At 36.6% G+C, this 24,797-nt stretch overlaps 1 protein-coding gene across 7 annotated transcripts in view; it reads left to right on the forward strand.

The window, feature by feature from the left end:
• NLGN4X (neuroligin 4 X-linked) overlaps positions 1–24,797 on the forward strand; it is a 192,586-nt gene that overhangs the window by 35,785 nt on the left and 132,004 nt on the right. For all 7 annotated transcript variants that reach the window (XM_054812613.1, XM_054812619.1, XM_054812617.1 and 4 more), the window contains one exon: positions 21,125–21,971. In XM_054812613.1, the coding sequence (XP_054668588.1) occupies positions 21,500–21,971 (472 nt within the window). In that variant the 5' untranslated portion in view covers positions 21,125–21,499. The remainder of the gene's footprint in view (positions 1–21,124; positions 21,972–24,797) is intronic.

Below are 24,797 nucleotides of genomic sequence, written 5' to 3' on the forward strand. Positions count from 1 at the left end.
AGGTCATTAAATTTACTTTCAGGTGGCAATGTAATAAAATAATTTTAACACTTTTTACTAAAAGTTTTCAGGCAGTGGTTTAAAAGATTTTTAGTGACTTTTTTTTTGTTAAAGTACAATTTCAGTGGTGACATCCATTGGAAAATAAAAATATGAATCGTGATTGCCTTAAATTTTTAAGAAGCAAAAACTATTCTTATCTAAGTAACAATTCCATAAATACAGTTGATTTTGCAGAAAAATAATTTGAACATTACATTATGTAAATCATTGTACAACTATAATGAAGAACAGTTAAAATTGTATAATTTCAACATTATGCAGACTGGATGGCTAAAAGGAGTTCACTGAATCATAAAATCGTGAGTAAGCAAGTGAAAGCGAAATAGAAAATAATCACACTGTGTGTTTTGCATAGGCAGCTCATTTGATTGATTAGAGGTGTTTTTTAAAGTTGAGCCATGTTCAATACACAGAACTGGAGTGCAAATTTTACTACTATCTGCAATGCTTGAACTTGAAAATATTTTATTACTGTGACTCATGTAATTTAAATCTACCGTACTGAACAACAAGTAGCGGTGTTATTTCAGTTTCTACAGGGAACTTTTAACTCTTAAAAAGAGTTCAAAAAACGTCAGTGTTGGTTTTTTTCCCAAGAACAACAGTAAAGCTTTTGAACATAAGGTCACAGTAAATGAATTACATGAAAGAGGTTATCCCCATGCTATCAAGGTACAAAGCACATTGCATCTTCATTATTAACCACAAGACAACGATATATTATGTTTGTTTTATTTGGACAACTCAGTAGTATGTTGAGGGAAGACCATCTGTATCTTTTACTAAATATTGCTTTACTTTCCCGTTAGCCATTCAGCGGCTACCTTCCTCAGTATTTATGTAAAAGAAATAGCTCTGTGTAAGAGCAAAATTTTGTGTCCTCCTGGAGTCTCCATGACTTAATTTGAGCTCTGCACACCACAGTTTGAATTACTTTTAGAAAGAAATGACAGAAGATGATCTCTGGGATCATCAGCTCCAGTTTCTAGAAGAGAAGACCACCATATCATATAATCCTTTTTATACAGGTAGGTTATAAAGCCAAGGGCTACATTGATTACTGGTGGAAACCAGAGATGAGTGCCGTCACTCAAGGGTCCATACTGGGACAATACTGTTACATTTCTTCATCAATGGCATAGATAGTGGGAATGAGTACACCCTCAGCAAGTCTGTGGATGACACCAAGATTAGTGATGCAATTGATTTATTTGAAGGAAGGGATGCCGTCCAGGGGGACCTTAACAGTCTTGAGAAGTGGGCCCATGTGAACCTCATGAAGTTCAACAAGGCCAAGTGCAAGGTCCTGCACCTGAGTTGGGGCAATCCCCAATATCAGTACAGGCTGGGTGGTGAATGGATTGAGAGCGGCCTTGCATAGGACTTGGGGATACTGGTAGATGAAAAATTGAATATGAGCCAGCAATGTGCACTTGCAGCCCAGAAAGCAAATCATATCCTGGACTGCATAAAAAAAACCATGGCAAGCAGGTTGAGGGACGCGATTCTCCCTCTCTCCTTCACTCTCATGAAGTGAGTACTGTGTCCAGCTGTGGGGTCCCCAGCACAAGAAATACACAGACCTGCTCAAGCAGGCCCAGAGGAGGGCCATGAAGATGATCGGGGACTGGAGCAATTTCCCTATGTGGACAGGCTGAGAGAGATGGGGTTGTTCAGCCTGGAGAAAAGAAGGCTCTGAGGACACCTTATAGCAGCCTTTCAATATATAAAAGGGGCTTATAAGAAATTTGATAAGAGATTTTTTACCAGGGCCTGTAGTGGCAGGACAAGGGGCAATGGTTTTAAATGGAAAGAGGGTGGATTTAGAGTGGATATAAGGAAGAAATTTTTTTATGATGAGGGTGGTGAGACGCTGGACCAAGTTGCCCAGAGAAGTTGTGTATGCCTCATCTCTGGAAGTGTTCAAAGCCAGTTTGGATGGGGCTTTGGGCAACCTGGTCTAGTGAGGGTGTCCCTGCCCGTGGCAGGGGAGTTGGAACTAGATGATCTTTAAGGTCCCTTCCAACCCAAACAATTCTATGATTCTATGATTTGTCTGTCTCATATCATACAGTGATTATCTATGCATGCTTATAAAACACGCAAGAGTAGTAAAGTAAATAGCCTAATACATACATAACTGATTAGTTTTAACACAGATATAGCACTATAGGTAGCTCAGCATGGAACTGGAATTTGGGGATAAAATAGGTGGAAAATCAGTAATGATCACAAAGTTGGGGGTTTTTTTTCTGATTTTTTTAAGAAATCATATGAAACTGAAACCCTTTTGAATAATATTCTCATTTTCAGCTAATTTCATGGATGTGTGTGCTAGCCATGGTGCAAGGTTGTTTATGAAACAGCAAATCAGGAGAATTAAGATTTTTTGTTCTTTGAGAGAGACTTGGGTTCTTAAAAACAGTCCTCCACTACAGTTTTAGGAATAAAACTTCTAGCACCACTCTAGGCCTGGATGCCCTGTAAATCGTGTGTCAACATCTGGTAGCTCTGCATAGAAGGGTTTTTTGTATGCTCAAACTTGAGCACCTATATTTCCATGTTCTGGATACGTTTCCAGATTGCATTAACTAAAATGTATAGATCCCTATTGATTTGCTAGACATCTGGCTCACAGGTAGACCACTTAACAAAAAAACAGGTGTCCACTATCTAGAACTTAAAGTTGCGCCTAGCTTTAGATCTGAGAAGCAATGTGTAAGATGCTGGACATCTGGCAGGTTCAGAAGTGTATTTTTGTGTGTCTAGGGAAAACTGTGGTTTCAGTAAGCTTTTTAGGTGCCTAGAATATTTTCTGGGATTTAAGTGTTACATATAGAAGTTTATCTGGAAATATTTGTGGCTCTGGACCTTAGAGAGCATTACAATGAAAAAGAGAGGATCTCAGTGAGTTTCTGCATTTCGAAGGTTAACTAGTAAGTCACATGAAGACTATTTGGATCCCATTGTGAATATAAATCTTGTGTTTGATACCCAAGATTTTTTGGATTTAACTTCAACCCTCTGGAAGTGCATCTCATGGGAAGCAGAGGACCAAAGAGGTCTTCAAAGGTTTTCTTAGTCTTCTAAGTGAAGTGAATGATGACAAAATGAGACACAGTTGTTCTGTACTGCTAGGAATGAATATGGGAATGCTGGTGCTGCAGAGAAAGCTGGAGGAGAGCAAAATAGTTTGGGTTTTGCTTTTGAGAAGCTGACTGGGTACTTCATTTGATTAAGTATCTTTAAAAATCCTAGTATTGCATAGCTTTGGGAACAATGTAGCATAGTTCTTTAATGATGAAAAATGCTGAATTATTTCTATTCTGTGCCAAATGCAAGTAATCCACTACAATTATGCTAATCACTGCCCTGAAAACAAATTGATACAGCTGTTGAGTGACTAGGGAAGATGATGGCATATTTCTTTCTTTTTCAAAAGAAAAAAATAAAATGCTTTTGCCAGCAGGAAGCCAAACTGCTTGTAGAAATGTCTTAGAACTGAAAATCACTATTTGATTCTGAAGGTAAATATGTTTGCTCATATATGGGAATATAAAATATATTTAGCTTTAATTGTATGCCACTGTAGACCCAGATATCTGGTATTGTATATATTACAGCAGTATATTGTTTTGATTTGTTATTGACATTGTGCACAAAATACATATATAATGCATTTTTCTATTGAATCTTATAATATGGAAGCCAAAAGTATCTAAAATACTCTTTTCACAAGGTTCATTATCAAAAAAAAAGGACATTTTCTTTCATATATGCTGCTTTGCATTCCATTGTTCTTTCCCAAAGAAAAAGCCAAAGAAAGGGAACACAGCACAAATATGGTAATATTGTTATCTGCTACTTGAAAAAAAGTTCAGAATTATTTGTGTGTAGGTGAAACTACTCAGCTCAAGTAATATTTAGATTCTCTCTGTTTTCAGGCATTATAGTCTCTACTTCTCCTGAACAGGTATGAAGTAATACTATTCTCTTTTTCACCTGGTTACAGCTGCATTGATAGTGATAGAGATTTGCCCATCTGTGCTCACAGCATGAACATGGATTTAAAGCTTACACAACTATTCCCAGAATTTTAGCAAAACCAGCTTAAATTTTTGTGTTTTATTATGACTTTAGCAAATAAATGACAAAATTTGGTGCTTGGTTATAATCTTAAAAATCTGCAATTTTTGTTGGTGTAAGAAATTAATAATCTGCAACTAAATATCTATTCAAATTGTATTTTGGATCTCCATAGTGAATACAAAGCTCTTTTATCTGGAACTAAATCATGCATTTAATTCTAATATAGTTTGCAGTCAGTGGAGTTAATTGCACTGAAAAATCGTGCTGCTTCTATCATTTGAGGCTTTGTGCTTTTCTTTAAAGGTACGTAGGTGATATTTCCTATGCTATGTCATATCACTGTGACTACGCTTATGGGTAGACATATGTCATGAATTTGGTTCATAAAGATGAGATGCAAATCCTTGAAAATTATCTATGAATAATGAGCGATCTAATTGTTCCTCTGAGTTGCAGTCTACTCTTACTTAAAAATATTACCACAATAGGATGCTAGACTAAAAGACATATATTTGGATTGCTTGTAGACAGCCTGTAAAATTAATATTTTTTGCACATAAAGTTATAGTGCAAGAGTCCTTACAAAGCGTATAACTTTGTCTTAATTATGAAATATTACTAAAGTGTTTCAATCTGAATTTGCTTCTTTCATTACAGCTATTTCTAATTAAATATTTTTCAATAGAAAAAAATAGAGCTTTGTGTAAAGCTCTAAAAACTAACTCTTTTTCCATTTATCATGCATCCCTCCAAAAAAGATACATATACACATAGAACAACCTGAAATGTAAATCCAAGAGGGTAGAAAGAGCTCCCAGATATAACACATTAGCAGGCAAATGAAGCACACCTACTTTGTAATGAGTGGTATAACAGAAAATATCTATTACCATAGCTAATTTCCAATTAAAATTACCAGTTAATTTTCACTGTATAGAAAAACACTTGCACCATATTTATAGATTATTAACTCCAGGAATAAAAAGAGAGGGTTTTTTTTTTAAGCAAAAGTTATCTCCATGCTCAGGTTTGCTTTTCTGAAACTGATGTGAATGCTATTCAAACTCAGGTAATGGCATTATTGTCCTTTTACACTGGGATGTTTTTTTTGCAAGTTGAATATATTCACATTGCCAAAATTCTTTGAGGAAATTAAGTTATCTGTACATATGAAATTCGCGTTATTCTGATCTAAGTATTTTGGCCCTGCTGATTTTAGAGAATAATAATTTAAAAAAATCCCTCAAATTCAAGATTTTTGACAGAATTAAGAAGATCTATTAGGATAATTATTAAAAATGGGATACCTATAAACAGAACGAAACCTCTAAATATATTTTTCTGTTCTGCAATGCATGCTAATTAAAATCACATCACAGCATAAACTGATGATAAACTAACTTTAGTCTAGCTATAATTCAGTTTTCAAAAGATTTATTTCAAATGTTGTATTTCTATGTCATTTTGCTTTGAAAATGCAAGCTGTCCTTGGGGAACTATAATTCTTTTCATCTGAGTGATAGTTGATTGGCTTGTTTTAATAATTTTATTTTAAGAATTTCCTGATAGTGAATTCTTGGAAGAAGAAAACACATATATTCAACAAATTGATTGGAAGGCTATTGTTTGTTAGAAAAAATACTCATGTGAACATTTGTTTCTAGTGATTATGATACGCCAATCATGAGTGAAAAATACTATTTATTGCATATTTCCTAATCTTTTCAATATATTTCCTTTTAAAGAAAATAGTAGTTTATCTGTGTGACAGTGTTACATATTGATTTTTTTTTTTATAAAATCATTGAATCGTAGAATCGTTTATGTTGGAAAACACCTTTCAGATCGAGTCCAACCATTAACGTAATATTGCCAAGTCCACCACTAAACCATGTCCCTAAGCACCACATCTTTTAAATACCTCCAGGGATGGTGACTCCACCACTTCCCTGGGCAGCGTGTTCCAGTGCTTGACAACCCTTTTGGTGAAGAAATTCAATCTAAACCTCCCCTGCCACAACTTTAGGCCATTTCCTCTTGTCCTAGAACTTGCTACTTGGGAACAAAGACTGAAACTCACCTTGCTGCAACCTCCTTTCAGGTAGTTGTAGAGAGCAATAAGGTCTCCTCTCAGGCTCCTTCTCTCCAAGCTAAACAATCCCAGTTCCCGCAGCTGTTCCTCGTAAGACTTGCTCTCTAGACCCTTCACCAGCTTCATTGCCCTTCTTTGGACATTCCAGCACCTCGATGTCTTTCTTGTAGGGAGGGGCCCAAAACTGAAGGCCCCTTCAGTGAGGTGTGGCCTCACCAGTGCCGAGTACAGGGGGACAATCACTTCCCTAGTCCTGCCGGCCACACTATTCCTGATACAAGCCAGGATGCTGTTTGCCCTCTTGGCCACCTGGGCACACTGCTGGCTCATATTCAGCTGGCTGCTGACCAACACCCCCAGCTTCTTTTCAGCCGGACAGCTTTCCAGCCACTCTTCCCCAAGCCTGTGGCACTGCATGGGGTTGTTGTGACCCAAGTGCAGGACCCGGCACTGAGCCTTGTTGCATCTCATACAGTTGGCCTCAGCTCATCAATCCAGCCTATCCAGATCCCTCTGTAGAGCTACCCTCAAGCAGATCAACACTCCCACCCAACTTGGTGTTGTCTGCAAACTGACTGGGGGTGCACTCAATCCCCTCATCCAGATCATTGATAAAGATATTAAAGAGAACTGGCCCCAGTACTGAGCCCTGGGGAACACCACTTGTGACTGGCCACCAACTGGATTTAACTCCACTCACCACAACTCAAGCCAGTATTTTACTCAGCGAAGCGTACGCTCATCCAGGTCATAAGCAGTCAGTTTCCCATCAGGAGCTACTTTTTTACTGTGAGGGTGACTGAACACTGGCACAGGTTTCCCAGAAAGGTTGTGGAGTCTCTGTCTATGGACATACTCAAAAGCCATCTAGACATGGTCCTGGGCAACAACCTTTAGGTGTCCCTGCTTAAGCAGAGGAGTTGGACCAGATAACCTCCAGAGGTCAAAGTATGAACAAGGAGAGAAAAACAAACAAACAAGTTTGTATAATGATGATTAGTCACTTGAAAAATTAGAGGGTGGATAATTAGAGCCTGAGAGCCTCTATTGTTGCTACAGTTCTGTTTAAAGGAAGGTGATTGCAAGAAATATACATTTATTTCATCTTTTTTATTAAATATTATTAAAATACAACTGATTGAGTGCAGTGGTGTGAGGCTTCAATGCAAAGTTCAACCAATGGCAGAACTAGAATCTGTTTTCCATAAACTTAAAAACCGCCACAACTAAAATAAAAAATGTAAACAGTGAGGTAATAAGCCACATAATGGCACAAGAAATTCAGATCTGTTATTCTCAACATAAACTAAATTAATTTAAAAGTAGAATTAATTAAAGAGCACGTATATGAAAGACAAAGTGATGGTGATAGTGCAGAAACTAAGTATCTGAGTTTATTAATTTACAAAGCAAGAGTTTTTAAATAGATGAGCTTGACAAAGAAAATGAATGTATTAGAGTTTCCACTATGGAAACTGGAGCTAGGTCTGAGCAATCACAACAATAACACTAAAAAATAACTGTCTTGGCAGCTTCATTGCCTGTTGGAGTGTGGACTTGTCAATGCTTTAAAATATTAGTATTAGTGCAATACGGTTGTGAGATTGTTAACTTTGAAATATTACCCCGGTATGTTATGAGTTAATGTAAAAAAAAGGACATAAAGGGTTATAAAAACTTTTGTGCTTCTTATGATTATGATGTTCTGGACTGAAACATCAGACATTTTTTTCCAAAGTGACCAGTAATAAAAACCAAATTGAGGTTTATTTGATGCAGAGGTTTTATTGTGAAAAATTACCTCATGGTGAATTTAATTTAAATCCTTACCTGAAGAATTTTTACTTATGGTTGTTTATGGTTCAGTGTATAGGCAGGAAATCAACAAAAGCAGAGAAAAAACCCCAAAACTTCAAGTTGCTGGTATTGCAAACCTTTTTTTTTTTTTTGTTTAAGAAATATGAAATATGTTATAAGTATTGCCAGAATATGACAACAACACTTACAGGTTTTAGTATTAGCAGTGCGGATCTGATGTACAGAAATACAACTGTCTTGGTGCAAGAATTTAGGAAAGATAAATGTTACAAATATGCTGAAATTGTTGTAAGATTTCAATATGCCAGGAAATCAGAGCCAGAGAAATAATGAATCAGGACTCCTGGATGGTCATCTCCTATGAATATGGGAGACAATACTAAATTCCAAAAAGAAAGTGGTTAGCAACTTGCCAAGGTGATAGTTATATCATCCCTTTGGGGGGGCACACTTCAAGGAGAGTAGCAGCTGTCTAAACAGAAGCGACAAGGATGTTTGATTTTCTTGTTCAAGGAATCTGTAAAAATAGTGCTGATAAAACATATGTGCACTTTCCCACCACTTTAAAAATAAATAATTATATACAGCAGCAAGCAAGACCTTTGGATGATAGATCTTTCTCTCTCATGCCAAAGAAGGCATTATGGACAGAATTAGTCTGAAGAATAAAAGTGTAAGTAAGTCAGATCAGACAGGAATTACTGACATATCTCAAATGTGAGGTAGAATAATCTTCTCTTTTGTCAAAGGGATTTAATTGTCTGCCCTGACCTCCATCTGTTCTATTAATTGACTGCATTAGTTTGTGGTAGATATTTTTGGTTGGTATTACGTTTTATTAGTGGGATTTTTTTGAGATGATATAATAGTAGCACACAGGAAGCTGTAACTCCTGCCAAGTGACAAGGTATATTTTTTTCTATCTTGACCTAAATCAGTTACCGAGGGCAGAAAAAAATAGATTAGTTCTTCCTAGTTAACTTGACAGCTGCAAATTGTCTTTAATTCTATTGTTTCTGCAATATCATCCCATATGGATATGATGAAAGAAAAAAAGGAAAAAAAAAAAAAACCAAACCAAACAAAAAAAACCCCCAAACCCACAAATCCTTTACAAAAGAAATGAAATAAATTCCCTTTACAAAATATAAATCAATTTGATTTTGGTTGTATTGATGGGCACATATCTTTCTGTATGTATCTTACATATCTGTATAAAGAGATGAAGGGAAGATAGAAACAAATGACCAGGGAGATTAAAAGATCTGTAGAAAAGAATTATGATTTGGAGAAAAGAACAAGCCAGTGGTGTGCACTCTGTGAAAAAGATGTGAGAATTAGACAGGGGGCTGATGCCATGTGCAAAAGAGGAAAACAGTGGAAGATACTTTTATAAGAGGACACATTTTCAAGTAGAGGAGACAAAGAATATGACAGGTCTTGGAAAGGTAGCAGAGCATAAAGTTTTGTCATGAAATCATATTGGTAAAAAATATTTCTTCTCATGATGAAAGGTGCTAGTGTACTTGCTTACTTTCTCCTGTTCTCTTTTTTTCAAATGTGATCAGAAATTTATACCATGTATGAATCTACAGTGCTGTTAGTGTGAGTATTGCTATATGTATGTGCTACGTAGTCAAAGAAATCTGTGAAAAATTATATTATTTTTTTCTCTGTTGGCAATTTAGAAAATATCCATGTAGTTTTGCAGTCCTGTGAAAACAGGTAAAGTGTGGTAAATAGTACGATAATAATAGTGTTGCATGGGTCCTGTTAGAAAGTCATTCATAAATAGTAGTCATTGCATCAAAATAGTCATGGGAAACGTTTTCTGTCAAGTTGAGAGACGGAAGCAAAATAACCATACATTTCTAACATAATACTGTTTTTCCTCAAACCTATCAGTTCTATGTTAGTAAAGACTAATGTTAGGTGTAGATGGTGAAAATGGATAAACTTGTTCACTGAGATACGATTTTGCTTCAAGGAAGACACCATACAGCAGAGGTTTCAAAATAAAACAGAGATGGCTATGGGAATAATAATAATAATAATAATAGGAGGAGGATAAAAGGAATTGAATGGTAGGTGAGAAACTACCTGAAGTTTAGTCTAAGCTCTGTATACTGACTTTCTTACCAATGGATGCTGCATCATCTTTAATCAACCATCAGCAGAACTTATGAAACAACAGCCAAAAACTATTAGAAACTCAAAGCAGAATATGCTCTTCCTGATTTTAGTCATGAGGCCTTGGTTCATGTATGAAGCTAACAGGAAAATTACGAGTTTCTTAACTGTGTATCATGGTTATAGAGATAATTCTGTGTATATTGGTAAGAGGTGAGAGAAGGAATCACTTTGCTGTACTTCAGCTATTGGACAGTTAGCTGTCTAATCTAGACTAATGACTTGGGATCCTTAAACATAATCTTCAGGATGTTTTTATGGTGGTTGTCTTCGACTAATATTTAATGTCAAATACCTGTGTTACAGTAGGAAGAATTGCTGCCTGAAGTGTATGCTTCTAGTTTAGACAGAATATCTAACTTTTTCACACAAAGTTAGAGACATGAATATGAGCTTTAGTGATGTGTCCAAAGTAGAGGACGTACCTTTTAATTGTGCTAGGCAAAGATAGAAACTTCCCAATAATGGGAGGGGAAGGGTCAGCAGGAGGAGAAATGACAATTTCTGCATTTGTTGTTGGCTTTCCTTTTCTACTCAGATACCAGCTCTAGACACTACAAAGCAAATACAGTATATTACGTTAGAGTTCTGAAAAGCTTTTGATGCAAGAAAATATAATTAACTAAATGTGAGATAGCTTTGAAGTTATGCATGTACTAGAATGACAGGGGCTGTAATGCAGATAATTTTGAGAAATTTATTTATTTATTTAAACCTAAGATAAAAGCATTCACTTAGCAATTCTGAGATTTCTTTTGGAATTGTTAAAAGACCATGAAAGATGATCTGATTTTTATCATTTGGGGAAGGTGGAGTTGGAAGTGGAGGATCTGTAAAACTGAATAGAAAATTACCTACAAAACATTTTATTTTTATACCCTTTTCTTTTCCCATCCCAGCTGAGCTTTCCGTTCTTTTCCTGCTGTCCTTTTTGGCAACAAATAGATAAAGTTGAAAAAATAGTGATTACAGAAACCAACCCAAAATTCAAGTAACGGATGTCAAGACATCTTTTTCAAGCTTGTGTGTGTATGGAATTATTCTTTGTAGTATATCTTCTCGCTACTTTGTTTAACAATTTAAGAATTTGCATTTCCAAAAGAATGGAACTTCACAAGTCTGTTTCTTAGGTTTCTAGATTTTGTTGTTGCATTCTGCTTAATATTTACTCAGCTTTTATTGTTGTTTTACAAATTAATCCCACTTTTACTGTTTTGTACATCCTCTCATATTACAGATTTGTCAGCATATCTGATGTAAGATGACAGACATATTTCATTAATTTTCTGGGGGAACATAACCTCTATTTTTTTAAGCTGTATTTTTTTATGCTCTAGCCCTGTTTAGTTCACTGCTTAGATCTAAATTCCAGTGCTTACTACACTGGCCTAAAACCAGACTAAGAACTGGATCCATAATGGGATTTCTGTATGGTAATATTCTGCTTAGCTTTTAGGGGTCCACAGTATATAATATAATTCTCAACTATGTCAACTAGAAAGTTAAGAATTTCACACATTATGGATTCAGCATAGACAGGACAGTAAGGAGAGTATATGACACAGATTCTCTTCAAGGCAGATTTTTAAGCTCAGTGTTTGGTGGGGAGAGGGGAAGGCAGCAGGCAACATAGGAATGGTTGTCTTGTTATTGTCTCCTAAGATCTAGCGATTCTGGTGATCCCATCCTTTATAACATTTTGTGGAGACTTGTCATGCTGAGACAAGCTCTCCCTGATCTTAAATATAAGGGACTCAAGACAGCATTTAGCAGGAGAAAGCTGGAGAAAGCCCACTTATTAGGAGGAGAGCAGCACAGGAACATTGGAGGACATTCGTCCCTTCTACTGGTGAGGTTGTCCACTTTCTAGTAAAGAAAGAAAACTTAAGGGGAAGAGTGAGTTAGAAAAAGTTTGATGATGTGATAGTGTAGTAAAGATATTTCCAGTCCCAATTTGTATTTCATGAAATTACTCTCCTACAAACTGCATAAGGCTTGCTTGAAAGTGAGAATACCTGTTTAGGGGAGTTTCAGCTTTATGGGGCTGCAAAGTTACAGTTTTCTCATAGTCCAAGGGCGAGAATCTCAGAGGAAAAGTCTTTCAGTTTAGGATTGACAATGCTGCACACAGTCCTCATAGCCATCCCAGTCTTATTTGAAATCTAATGTTTGTAACTTGGAACATGGGAGGTGTGGGTTTAGACTTCTTCAGGTTAATGAGGGTAGTCACTCAACTCTTCCATTTCCAGGATGAGTGCATAATTGTGACATTATCATATGAGTGAAGGCAGTATCACCACCTGGTAACTGGACCAGGTAATGCGATGAAAATGTCATGCCTGTGTTTCCTGTGTAATTCAGTTCTATGAATTTGTATAATAGAGCAATAACTGGGGGTTTTTTGGCCATATAATATATTGGAGTGGGGTAGCTACATGTCCAGCTGGTTTAAACTGCTTTTCCTGCCCTGTTTTTAGTTATTGTAACATTTGTAATGTTTCCTCTTCTTAGACTGGAATGACAATAGGAAGATATCAAATTCTAATCATTAAATAGCCTCAAGAGATCGAGTTGCCTAATAATCATTCCCTCAGACAGTTTCTTAGTTAGTTCAGACAAGAGTTTTAGTTTCGTCCATCCTTGAGGAAGGCACACACATAGGCTTAATGGCGAAGACAGAAAGACAGGAATGCGATCAGTGAGTTTCCCTGTTTAATATTTAGACAAAACCTGATAGATTCCCTTAAGAATTTTCCTCTTCGGTCATTTGACCTTTCTTGCTGGAGAGAAGTTAGACCAATTCCATGTTAGAAATGTTTAATTTTTGTATCTTGCAGTGGTAATAGGTCATGATCTTTGATATTTTTTAAAGTTTATTCAAATTATATAGGTCCATTCTACAAACCTAAACAAATGTATGAAATAGTGATTTTTGTATGCATGTTTTCAATTTTTTTAATGCATAAATTATTTTTTTACTCCAGGCATAAGAAATTTTACTCTACAGGAGCATTTGCTTGTCGAGGATGAACATCCTCTTTCAGATCGTAACCTTTTCTTTTGTAGTAACACATCTGAATTTAAGAAAACAGAGGTGCAGAAAAGAAATACAGAGAGACCCAGAGAGTGTTAAATTTCTTTTACAAGGTCATATCAGAAGTAAAAACTGGAAATGAAGTCAGCAGTTGCGCTAGACTGTACCGATGCTATTTTTTCTACATGTTCCTAAAACACATTCTTGAAGAGTAGTATTTTCTTAACACTTTGCAGCCACAATTAGACAAAGACTATCAAATAAATAAATGTATCTTGTGATCATCGTCCATTGTAATGTTCCAGGCATTGGACTCTTTCTGAAAAAAAAGCCAAACAAACACTTGGTACTCTGTCACACTACCTTGCAAAGTTAATTGCTGCTTTATTATTTGAGAGTGTGTCGTGACCTCTCTTGCATTCTAGCTTCAGACATTTGAATGGCTACAGTGTCCATTCGGTCATAGTAAGCTTAAATTCATATCATGCATGGTAAAATTTTGATCTGAGGAGAACAAACCGGGAATTTTGGGATAATTGGTAATTTAAAATTTATGTTTTAAACAGTTTATGCCATTATTTTTCCCTTCTAATATTGTCACTTCTTATTTAGTTGCAATCTTCATCAATTTATTACAAGAAGCAGAAAGTATCATGGCCTAATGACTGAAATTTTTTCATGCTTCTTATGTCCAATACTAGTTGAAAATAGAGTTCAAAAGTCAGTGATATGAGTGTGATTTTTTTTTATCATTTTAAATACAGAAAAAATACAAGGGAAACCATATCTATGATTGTTCAACAAGTTTTTTATAATTAGATCCAAACACCTGATTCTGTACAGAATGCTTAAGAAGTTTCTTTGGTTTTTTTTGAAAAGGAGTGATGATCACACTTTTTCTTTCCCTTTTTCCAATTGTTTTCATTATTGAAAGTTTTCAAAAACAATGTAGGGACCACATAGCCTTTTCTTACAATCCCTTCTTTCTTTTTGATAGTGTATAAGACTTAGAAGTTCAGAATAAGTGTGGTAGCTGCAGGCAAGAAGCAATGATATGAAATAAATGTGTACCCATTTTCTGAAAAGTAAATGGTGACTGTAGTTTCTAACCTAAGAAGGGATCTGCTGATATTGTCCGAGCCTATCTAAGAGACTTACTGGAGAAATTCATAGGAGGGTAAATGCAGCATGTTATTTGGAAAAAAAAACCAAACCCACAACTGGTTAATTTAATGTTTGTAGATAATTTGTATTGCTTTTCAGGCTTTATTTCCATATTTAAAAACATAATATAAATGATCTCAGTTATTTCTTACCATAAATCTAAGACGAACTTCAAGGTCCATAATGATGTTTGTATAGTTGGCATTTATTTTCACTTTAAGAAAGGATACATCATAGTTCTTAAATTTGTATCACTGATATTTTACTTTCTTTTAATTTCTAATCTTTACATATTCAAGAGAATATTAACTGTGAATTAATAAGACATACATTAGAATGTGATGTAAAAGACGAATGACAGTATTCTCAATCACTAAAAGCACCTCTGATCCCTATTACCTGCTGAATTGCTGTGACTGAACAGCAACGCACTACCACAGAAATCATATTGATATATAACTTGGTTAATCCATTGATAATGTAGATATGTAATTCAGATAGGCATCCCTGTTGGAGTTTACCATACTAAGTTAGGGTTGTTATAAGTCTGGATTTGGTTGGGTTTTTTTGGGGGGGTTGGTTTGTTTTTAATAATGCATTGTTGAAATATATTCTTACTGGGAAAATGCTTACAAAAATTGAACAAAATAATCATATAGCTTCTATTAGGAAAAAAAATTCTCAGAAGATGCTTCTGCATCTTAATTTGAAGACAAGCAGTGCTATAATTACAGTTCTGAGATTTAAAAATATATATGATTTGCCAATATTTCATTTAATAATATTCCCACAAACCTGCTAGGTAATCCAGTCCAGAAACTGCACATTAGTTCATGACTGATATCTGTGTTGTTCACTATGACTTTGACTTTTCTGAATGATTTTATGTACCATGAGGAAGCATGCAACTTAGCGCATTTCAATGTATCAAGAAAATAGTCCTTGAAGCGGGGGAAAAAACACCCTAAAGAAATTACAACTGATGATGATGATGATAATAATAATAATAATAATTATTATTATTATTATTATAAAGATGGTAGACAAAACCAGTATGCATTTACTGATATTTTCAAGAACTGTTCTTTTGTTATTGAGCAAACATTTTGAATACAGTGAGGATTAAGAGGTTGCAGTGCTGAATTTGAGGTAGAGGTGCATTTAAACTTGCCTTCTTAAAAGGGAAGAACTTTTACAGAAAACGACTGTGTGATTAGTTTTCTGCTAAAGTTCCAAATTATATATATGTATTACTAAAATTAATACTGTAGGCATATTCAGAAATTGCTATGCCTTGGGCAGTTCTTATTTACAGTCTCCTGCCACTACATTAATTTATTATAGTTTTATTTATGTTTAAAACAGGATAATATTTTTAATTACTTTTATTTTGGAAAAACAAACAAACCCCACGTGATTCCCCCCCAAAAAACCCAACCAAAAACCAAAGCACCATAAAACTGCTTTACTTCCTAACTTTTGAAAATATATCTTTCAAGGGGAGGAAGAGAAAGGAAAGAGGAAAAGCCACAATTCATGTTCTTGGTAAATGAAATAGTTCTGAAATCCCTATATACTGTGAAATGCATTAAATACTGTAGAAAATATCACTATGAGCAGAATCTGAAGTTTTATTGATTACACTGTTTGTTATTTTTGTTCTGGTGACTAGCCAGGGACGCTTAGGGTTCAGCTAATCAAGCCAACTGTATGCTTTCAGAGCTTATGTCTAAAGATGGGGATGTGTGTGCTTAACCTTGATTCTGTATTGAGATGAGACCAACGTACACATCAAAAACCTTGCCCCAGGGAATGTGAGCAGAAGGGAGGGGCAAAGACTGAAGGTGGTCAGCGACTGAAAGCTGAGGTGCGCAGTAGTGCACTAGTTGGTTTAGATAAATCCTGAGAAACCCCAGGACATCTGTGCAGTCCTCAGTCTCCTGTGCTCATATAATTTATATTTGTGTTTGGTTTTCTTGTGACTGTCCATGACCTGGACAAGGAGGTCAAAAAAACCTGAAATCACTTTAGAGGTTGCTATTCTACCCTGAAGCAAAGAGGACTTTTAAGCCATCTCAGCAGGTCGAGGGAGGTGATCCTGCCCCTCTACTCAGCTCTTGTGAGACCCCACCTGGAGTACTGCATCCAGCTCTGGGGGCCCCAGTACAGCAGAGACATGGAGCTGTTGGAGCGAGTCCAGAGGAGGGCCACGAAGCTGATCAGAGGGCTGGAGCACCTCTCCTGTGAGGACAGGCTGAGAGAGTTGGGGTTGTTCAGCCTGGAGAAGAGAAGGCTCCGGGGAGATCTAATTGTGGCCTGCCAGTACCTGAAGGGGCCTACAGGAAAGCTGGTGAGGGACTGTTTATGAGGGAGTGTAGTGACAGGATAAGGGGTAATGGGTTTAAGCTGAAAGAGGGTCAATTTAGATGAGATGTTAGAAAGAAATTCTTTACAGTGAGGGTGGTGAGGCACTGGAACAGGTTGCCCAGAGAAGCTGTGGAGGCTCCCTCCCTGGAAGTGTTCAAGGCCAGGTTGGATGGGGCTTTGGGCAACCTGGTCTAGTGGTAGGTGTCCCTGCCCGTGGCAGGGGTGCTTGGAACTAGATGATCTTTGAGGTCCCTTCCAACACAGGTCATTCTGTGATTCCATGATTCTATGATTTCCCCAGCAGGTACAGAATTAGTGTAGAGCTACTGACATACTCATCTGCTTACACTGAAGAAGTGCTAACTGCAGATCCTGGAAACCATTAGGTTAGCCCTGAAGGACTGATTCATAGACTATTTAAACATCTCTAAGTGTGGCTTGGGGCATACATTTATAATCGAGTACAAGCGGTGTTTTTAGTAGATGTACATCCATGTTAACTTCAATCTGCATTTACTTCAAAGACCATAAATGTCTCATTAGCCTCAAATTACACTCCTCTGCCAATAAAGAAGTCATGTATGAATGTGTGTGATTTCAGATCTTCTTTGACTTCTCTTTGTGTGTTGTGTTGCCAGAACTTGCCATTTTAAACTGAATATTTTGATTTGGATTGATTGTTTTTGATTGTTGGAGTGGGTGAGGTTTCTAACTAGCAAGTTTTTGCAAGCAAGTTTGTACACATTTTTCTAACATTTAAAGCAGTAAAAAAAAAGCATGGAAAAATACAACACTATTAGTGAAAATAAATAAAGACGTGACATTTCTTCCTGTAGACTCAGCATGTAAAGGTGTGTTAAATAGCTGACTTGATACATATAGATGTGCATCAAACTGTTTTTGGTGTAATATCTAAAAACATTCTAAAACGCATACAGTTTTCTAAGATTAATCTCTAATTGCAATTTGTGACTCTCTGTTTACATCTTCCAGCCTTTTTAATGATGCACATAGCAAAATCAGCTAGTTCACGAATGTTAGCATGCCTTCTTCCTTCTCTCTTGATATTCTTACTGAAAATTATTCTATGTATCTTTCTCTGTGTATGAATGTGCATGTATTTCATGTGTGAAACTAACCTGATGAAAATGGTAATTTCTCTAGTAATAAGTCAATAAACTGAAAAGTGGGATATTTTCTGCCTAATACTGTCTTTGCAAGACAGTTTTCTTCATGAGACTTCTGTTTAAAGACTTATTGTATATAGTGATCATACGTAAGTTATTACTTCTGTAAATATTTTGGAGAGACCTGTTTTAATAAGAAGTTATTAAAAACCTCAATTGCTTCTGTTGTCATTTAACTGACTAACAACAATAACTTTTAATAACCAGACATTTTACAATAAATAGTGGTTTTATTCTGACTTATCATCTTAGAATTGCTCTTTTATGCTCTTTGCCAGTGTTAATGCATTTGCCACTATCTGCTGTTTGTTCATGTCTTTGCACTGGTTGGCAAAGGCTGCCAGTCTATTATAGGTCAGAGAGTGGGGCTGAGAAAACTAGATATATTCTGTGTGTTAGCCAACAGTATGTTTCTTTATGGATTCAAGATCCTTAAAATCTAAGTATCTGTGTGTGCATGAATCAGAAATGCAAAATTTGTGTATGGTCCTGTTAAGGTGCAGGGGAAAACAAAACACAGTGTATGAGTGGATTTAACACGCACAAAACTAACTTCTGTTGGTCTTATTTCCTAGATAAGGAATCAGATAGCAAATTCAGTTCCAGGTCAATAATGAATGTTTCCCTTTTCCTGTCCTTTCACCCTATTCAAAATAACAGCATATAACCAGATATTTGATCCAAAGACACCCTGTAATTAGTATGGATAAATATAATTTCTTAACCCACATTTTTGACAGTTGTATATTATTTCTAGCATGTTTATCAGTTGAGGATTTCCACTTCCCTTCATGTTGTTATTTTTCATTCTCTCTGTGCTGGTAATGTGTTCACTCTTGTTTATTTGTCATTCCCATTTTCTTTTCTTGTTTTGCTTCCTCTTTTTTTTCATTTGCTGTTTGCCCAGAAATCTTTTTTCTCTATCCATTTTTCATCATCTGGTTCACTGTCTTTCCTTCCACCTTGTCAATCTTCTCAGTGCTTTATTCCACATTTCTTTTTCTTATAATGTTATTACAAAGTTCTGCAATGTGGATGTTGGGGGACTAGGATCTGTTGCTTCTCCCTGAGCACATATTCAATCCTCCGTTGGGTACGACTGGAAAATCTGTATTGTGCTGCATGGTCAGAAAAATGTACCAAAGGATGGGAGAGAGCATGAGGGACCACTACCCAAAATCAATTGGCTGCTGCTGACTTCTGTTGTTAAAGATGGTAGCAGAAATCAGAAGGAAAGGTGGTGCTTGAGGAGCAATTTCGAGTAACCAGTAGCTGGTGGACCACTCTGAGGCCAGGGGGCAGCTGCAGTGGGGTTGCCCCACAAGGGAGGATGATCCAGGAGCTGAGGGCACTACAGAGCTGGCAGAGCAATACTCTTGCTGGTGGGGCATCCTCCTAAAGCGCCCTACTGAGGCTGGGCTGGGGACAGGGACAGGACCCTGCCACCGCCCAACGATCATCAGGCCAGGTAGGGTGAGGAGTCAGGTCCAAGGTTGACCTGGGGACCCAGTCAGGGCAAGATCCAGAGCACATGGCTCCCTGCAGCATAGCTCAGGCAGGGACTGACAGCCCTAGGCTGTGGTGAAATGAGGTCCTATGGCCATGGGCATGGTGGGGGCAGGTCCCAGGTGGGGCTTGGCAGGATCTGCAAGGGCTGCTGGTGCCCTCAGGGACATAACACTTAGAGCAGTTACTGATTCGACCTTCAGAAATTACATTTCAGTTGCAGCTGCTTTGGAGGCAGCGTCTGAGCCTATTATCTACCAGTGAAAATGTCAATAGAAATTTTGGTTCAACAAAATATTTTTCTGGCCTTCACTGTTCAGGTGTTTTGAAAAATTTTGCAGTATAAGTGCTGAAATGAAGTCACTGAAGAATTCTAGGAGTTTTGAGGGAATGAAATATCTTTCTTTCAGATGTCTTTCCTTGTCTAAAAGATTCAGCATAGATGTCTCCTGTGGTTATTTTTGTGTTGTTTGGGGTTTGTTTTGGGTTTGTTTTGGTAATTTGAAATCACTGTCAATAGCTAGTTACCTTGGTTTTTTTCTGCTCTTGAAAACTGATTTTATATCTTCATGAGACAGAGTCCTGACTGAAAATAGGACCTGGGAGTCCACTTATATATGTTTTATATATAAATGTGTGTTCATCCTATCAGATGTAAAGTGTCAATATCAGGATTTTTTTAGCTGTGGAATTGTTATCTGCGGTTTTGAGTTGAATAATGGGTAAAAAGAAACTCCTTCATTTCTTTGGGCAGGGAGAAGAGTGTAAGTATTAACAAGTGTCATGTGTTTATTTATACTACTTGTAAGTGTTAGCATATATAGAGAGAGTGACTTGTATTTCATTACATTACGTTAACAAAATTTGTATTGTATGAATTGCCTTCTGTTTAAAAATTATAAGTATAAGCATGTAAGAAGGTAACATGGCAGTTATAACAGTATGTAGGTCAAAATCTGACTTTTGAGAGATTGTATCACTTTTTTTTTTCTTTTCAGTTTCCATTTTCCTTTTTGTCAGACATACAACAAATAAATATAAATACCAGTAACTTTGTATCTAATTTTGACTAACTGTTCTCACACTTGATTTGAACTAATGTAATGCTATTACATTCATTGGAATTTCTGAATTAGATGATGGAGGTGAATTTGGTTGTCGTACAGAAGAATAGGCATACTTGTGGAAGATACTATATAGTAGTCATATCATAACAAAGAAAGCAACACATTTAATGAATGTTTGCTGTGGGAATGCAAATAGGCTGAAAAAGAAGATGTTGTTTATTTAGGGCATAAAATCCCCTGGAGCTAGCACTGAAATGTGATACCCTTCCTGAAAGCTGTGGTTTGGAAGTATATACGGGAGCAGAAGTGTTTGGTTTGCGGTACAACCTCTGACAAATTTGTGGCTTCAGTTTTCAGCTCTCATGTATCTTTGGAAACACATAGCTAACCACGATGCCTAAAGTTCGAAAAAAGATCGTGGACCTGGGTGTGGAAGTAATGTATGAATGTAATTGTTGTTTTGTTGTTGTTGTTGTTTTCTTTTTTAGATTTATGCCTATATGAATGTGTCTGTTGATTTGAATTGCTTATTTTCTCTTGTCTACAGGCTGACTCAGTGGGCTGGACTTCACTGGAAGAAGCTGTTTTGCTGGGGAAGTGGAATAACTGTGGATCTCTTCCTGCACTGCTTGCTGGGTAGTGCCATGCGTTGCCAGGATTAAGCCAACGCTGAAGTCTGGGATGGGCCTTAGGGGCAAACACTCCCTTGTTTCTTCTGACGTTGGGATTTGTCTACAGCCAGTCAGCTGAGGCACCTACCACACATCAGCTTTTGGTTTTTCACTGCCTGAACAAGGTTACGTTTTCCCTCACTTTCATCTCCTTTTGACTACTTTTTTATTTTATTAGTTTTCATTTTCCTTGACTGATTAATTTTCTCTTGGCTGTGGAAAAAAGAGCCCTGCTGATGTTGATTTAAATAATGTCGAAACCAATGGGACTCCTATGGCTGCCTTTGATCTTCACCCCAGTGTGTGTCATGTTGAATTCTAACTTCCTCCTGTGGATAACTGCACTGGCTATAAGATTTACTCTCATCGATGGCCAAGCACAATACCCGGTTGTTACCACAAATTATGGCAAAATACGTGGTTTAAGAACACCTTTGCCTAATGAGATCCTTGGTCCAGTGGAGCAGTACCTGGGTGTTCCTTATGCCTCTCCTCCGACTGGGGAAAGGCGATTTCAGCCCCCGGAGCCACCGTCATCTTGGACGGGTGTCCGCAACGCCACACAGTTTGCTGCCGTCTGCCCGCAGTACCTGGATGAAAGGTCACTGCTCAACGACATGCTGCCAGTCTGGTTTACAGCCAATCTGGATACTGTGGTGACATATGTTCAAGATCAGAATGAAGACTGCCTGTATTTGAATATCTATGTGCCCACAGAGGATGGTAAGTACTCTAAGGACCACGCTGTAACACACTCACCAGTTCTGCACACGAGTAGTAGCCAGGTCTTTAAACCATCTTGCTCAGTTTCCTCCATGTTTTATCTGTGGAAATGGATCGTGCCTCTGAACATGCATTACAAGTAGATTGAATCTACATTACATTGTAGATTGAACATACTTGCATGAATTGTCTCTCATGTTTCAGTAACACCAAACCACAATTGCATTTGCAGGCAGTGGCCAGGGTGTGTAAACCAGCCTCAAGTTTACATCTGAACTACAGCTGTGCATCATTCATAAGAGACGAAAGGGGAAATAAACATTGACCAGAAGTAACATGTATTTTCCCATGCATGAATGGTACAAGTACTGCCACACACTAGTTTTTAAAAGAGGATTTCCTTAATTATTTTTTTCTTTAGTTGTATTATAATGCCTGTGAACCTACTGTTAACTCTGCTTGATTTTAACAGATAGTAGAAAATTGTTATAGTAGTTCAGTCTGCAGGTTTTTTTCCATTATTTTTACCTATGAAACATCAGTCTAACTTGTTTTTCTTCATTCACTAAATTTAAAATGAAGTAAACATGATTTTATTATTCAGAGCTGAACAAGTGGCCTTAAACTTTCATCTGTTTTCTACAATCCTTTCTCAAGAGGGCTACTTTAAACCACCTTCTATAGAAAAAAAGAATGAACACAATTGGTAACATACAACTCTTTGCATGTTTTCATGATCTCAATCTTAAAAATTCTGGCTTTATGGCATGATGAATGTATCTTTTGTGGTTCTGAATGCTATTACTTCTTACAGACAAGACGACCGGTTTTCATCAGGCCCCACATGAGTAAAGTTTATTCTATATCACAAGGAAATAAAAAGATCTACTGGCAATTACATTTAATATTCTGCTAAAAGCCAGTTCTTTCAGCCACTTAGAATGTAGTTGCTGATGCATAACGTGACAGATTTCTCCCAGATATGCAATTCCCTTCACTTTAGCTAAGGGTTTGATTTGCACAACCATGGCATTGTTATTTCTCAGTAACCATACTCTAAATATGCAAATTTTGTACTTTGATTATTATAATCCTTCTGCCTTGATTAGCTTCTTTACTCAGAATTTCCAAGCTGTTTGCCAGCAATAAACATACCACCTTCTTTTCCTGTTCTCATCAGCTGAAGCAAAAACTTGAAAGCTAAAAATAAAGGGGTAAGGTTTGGGAATACTGGGAGCTTTGCAAACATAAATGCTACCAAGCTGCTTAAATGAAAAGTTCTCTGAAAGAAAATCTGTGTGTATGGGGGCTCTGTGTCCACATGTGTGTGCGTCTGTGTGTGTGTAGATGAAGGAGCAGATCTTTCCACTCAGTTCTTTCCCTCTGCACTACATCTCACTCCTTGGATAATAACATAGGTAATTCTTTCCCAAATTTGTGTATGTTCTGGATTTTATCCTGCAGCTTTTCATTAGTCACTAGGGTAAGTTCGCCCTAAGAAAGCATTTCAGGTTAAGATTTTATTTGTTCTCACTGAAGGAATATCAGCTCTGCTAACTCAGTCTTATTTTAAAGCCCAGTGTTAATAAATTCATATATTTCTCCAATAATAGTAAGTTTCATCCATTAATTAAGGAAATTAGACATGGAAAAATATATTCAAATGTCTAGGAAAAGAATATTTGATATCAAATGGGTAATAATAAAATACCATGTGCTAAATGTATATCGACCTATACAATTCCTCATCTTGTATGTAATAACTAATGGCATTTGCTGCTAGATTAAAAATAGAAAGGACTGATAAATTTAATTTTACCTGTTGTAGATCTTTTTGTCCACTTAATTCTGCAAAAAGTATGTGTCTTCCTCTTTGTCCTGGTTTATTTTATTTTTTTTTTACACTAAAGAACATGTAAAGGGAATCCATTTTCTTTTATATATCCTCTTCGAAAAATAAGCCCAGGCATAAAAGAGTGTAAGTATATAGCTGAATAATGAGAGCCAAGGTTTGGTGGCAGGATTGTTCCTGTACAATATGACAAGCATTTTTTACAGGTTCCAACTGGGAACAAGAAACTTAAAAATGAGTAAATGGAATACATGATGTTTTAATTGTATGCCGTATATCTTATCACTTGCTAAATATAACTCAGCGTGGCTTTTTTTGGTGAGGAAAATATCCAACCTTCTGCTCATAAAGATGATTAAGGAGAAGTGACCTACAAATCACATCTCCTAAGTTAGTGTGTCTCCAAATCATACTAAACATAAATAGCCTTAAATTGTAGTCCGTACAATCTGATTAAACACATTATGCTTCATTATATGAGTCTTAGTTGGCAAAAATAAGCTATGTTGTTATGGAGACAGACAAGGAAATTAGTTTTTGAAGCAAGATCTCAAAGTGAGTGACTTTGAATTAAACTCACATTTTCAATTCTTTTTCAAGCACAGATTTATTTAAAAGAGCTTTGAAACTGTTTTGTGTCTGGAAGAAAAGGTAGATGGAATCATCTAAACTTAATTAATGTTCTGACTGTGAAACTTAATCTGAATCATTTTATGCTTTTTTTTGAACTTCGGTGAAAAGAATTGATGAACAACTCTAATGAATTAACTGTATTCACATGCAGTGCTTACTTCAAACTAATTCTAGTGAATAACTAATCAGAATGCAGCTCAGGGTTGGTTGGGGTTTTTTGTTTTGTTTTGTTGGGGGTTTTTCTTGCACTATATAGTATGACCTTGCATTGGGTCAAGGGGAACCAAATTTTGATCATATACTTTGAATAAAGAATTGAAGAATAAATGTACACATGCATT

The sequence above is a fragment of the Grus americana genome, chromosome 1, assembly GCF_028858705.1.
Source record: "Grus americana isolate bGruAme1 chromosome 1, bGruAme1.mat, whole genome shotgun sequence".
Lineage (NCBI taxonomy): Eukaryota > Metazoa > Chordata > Aves > Gruiformes > Gruidae > Grus > Grus americana.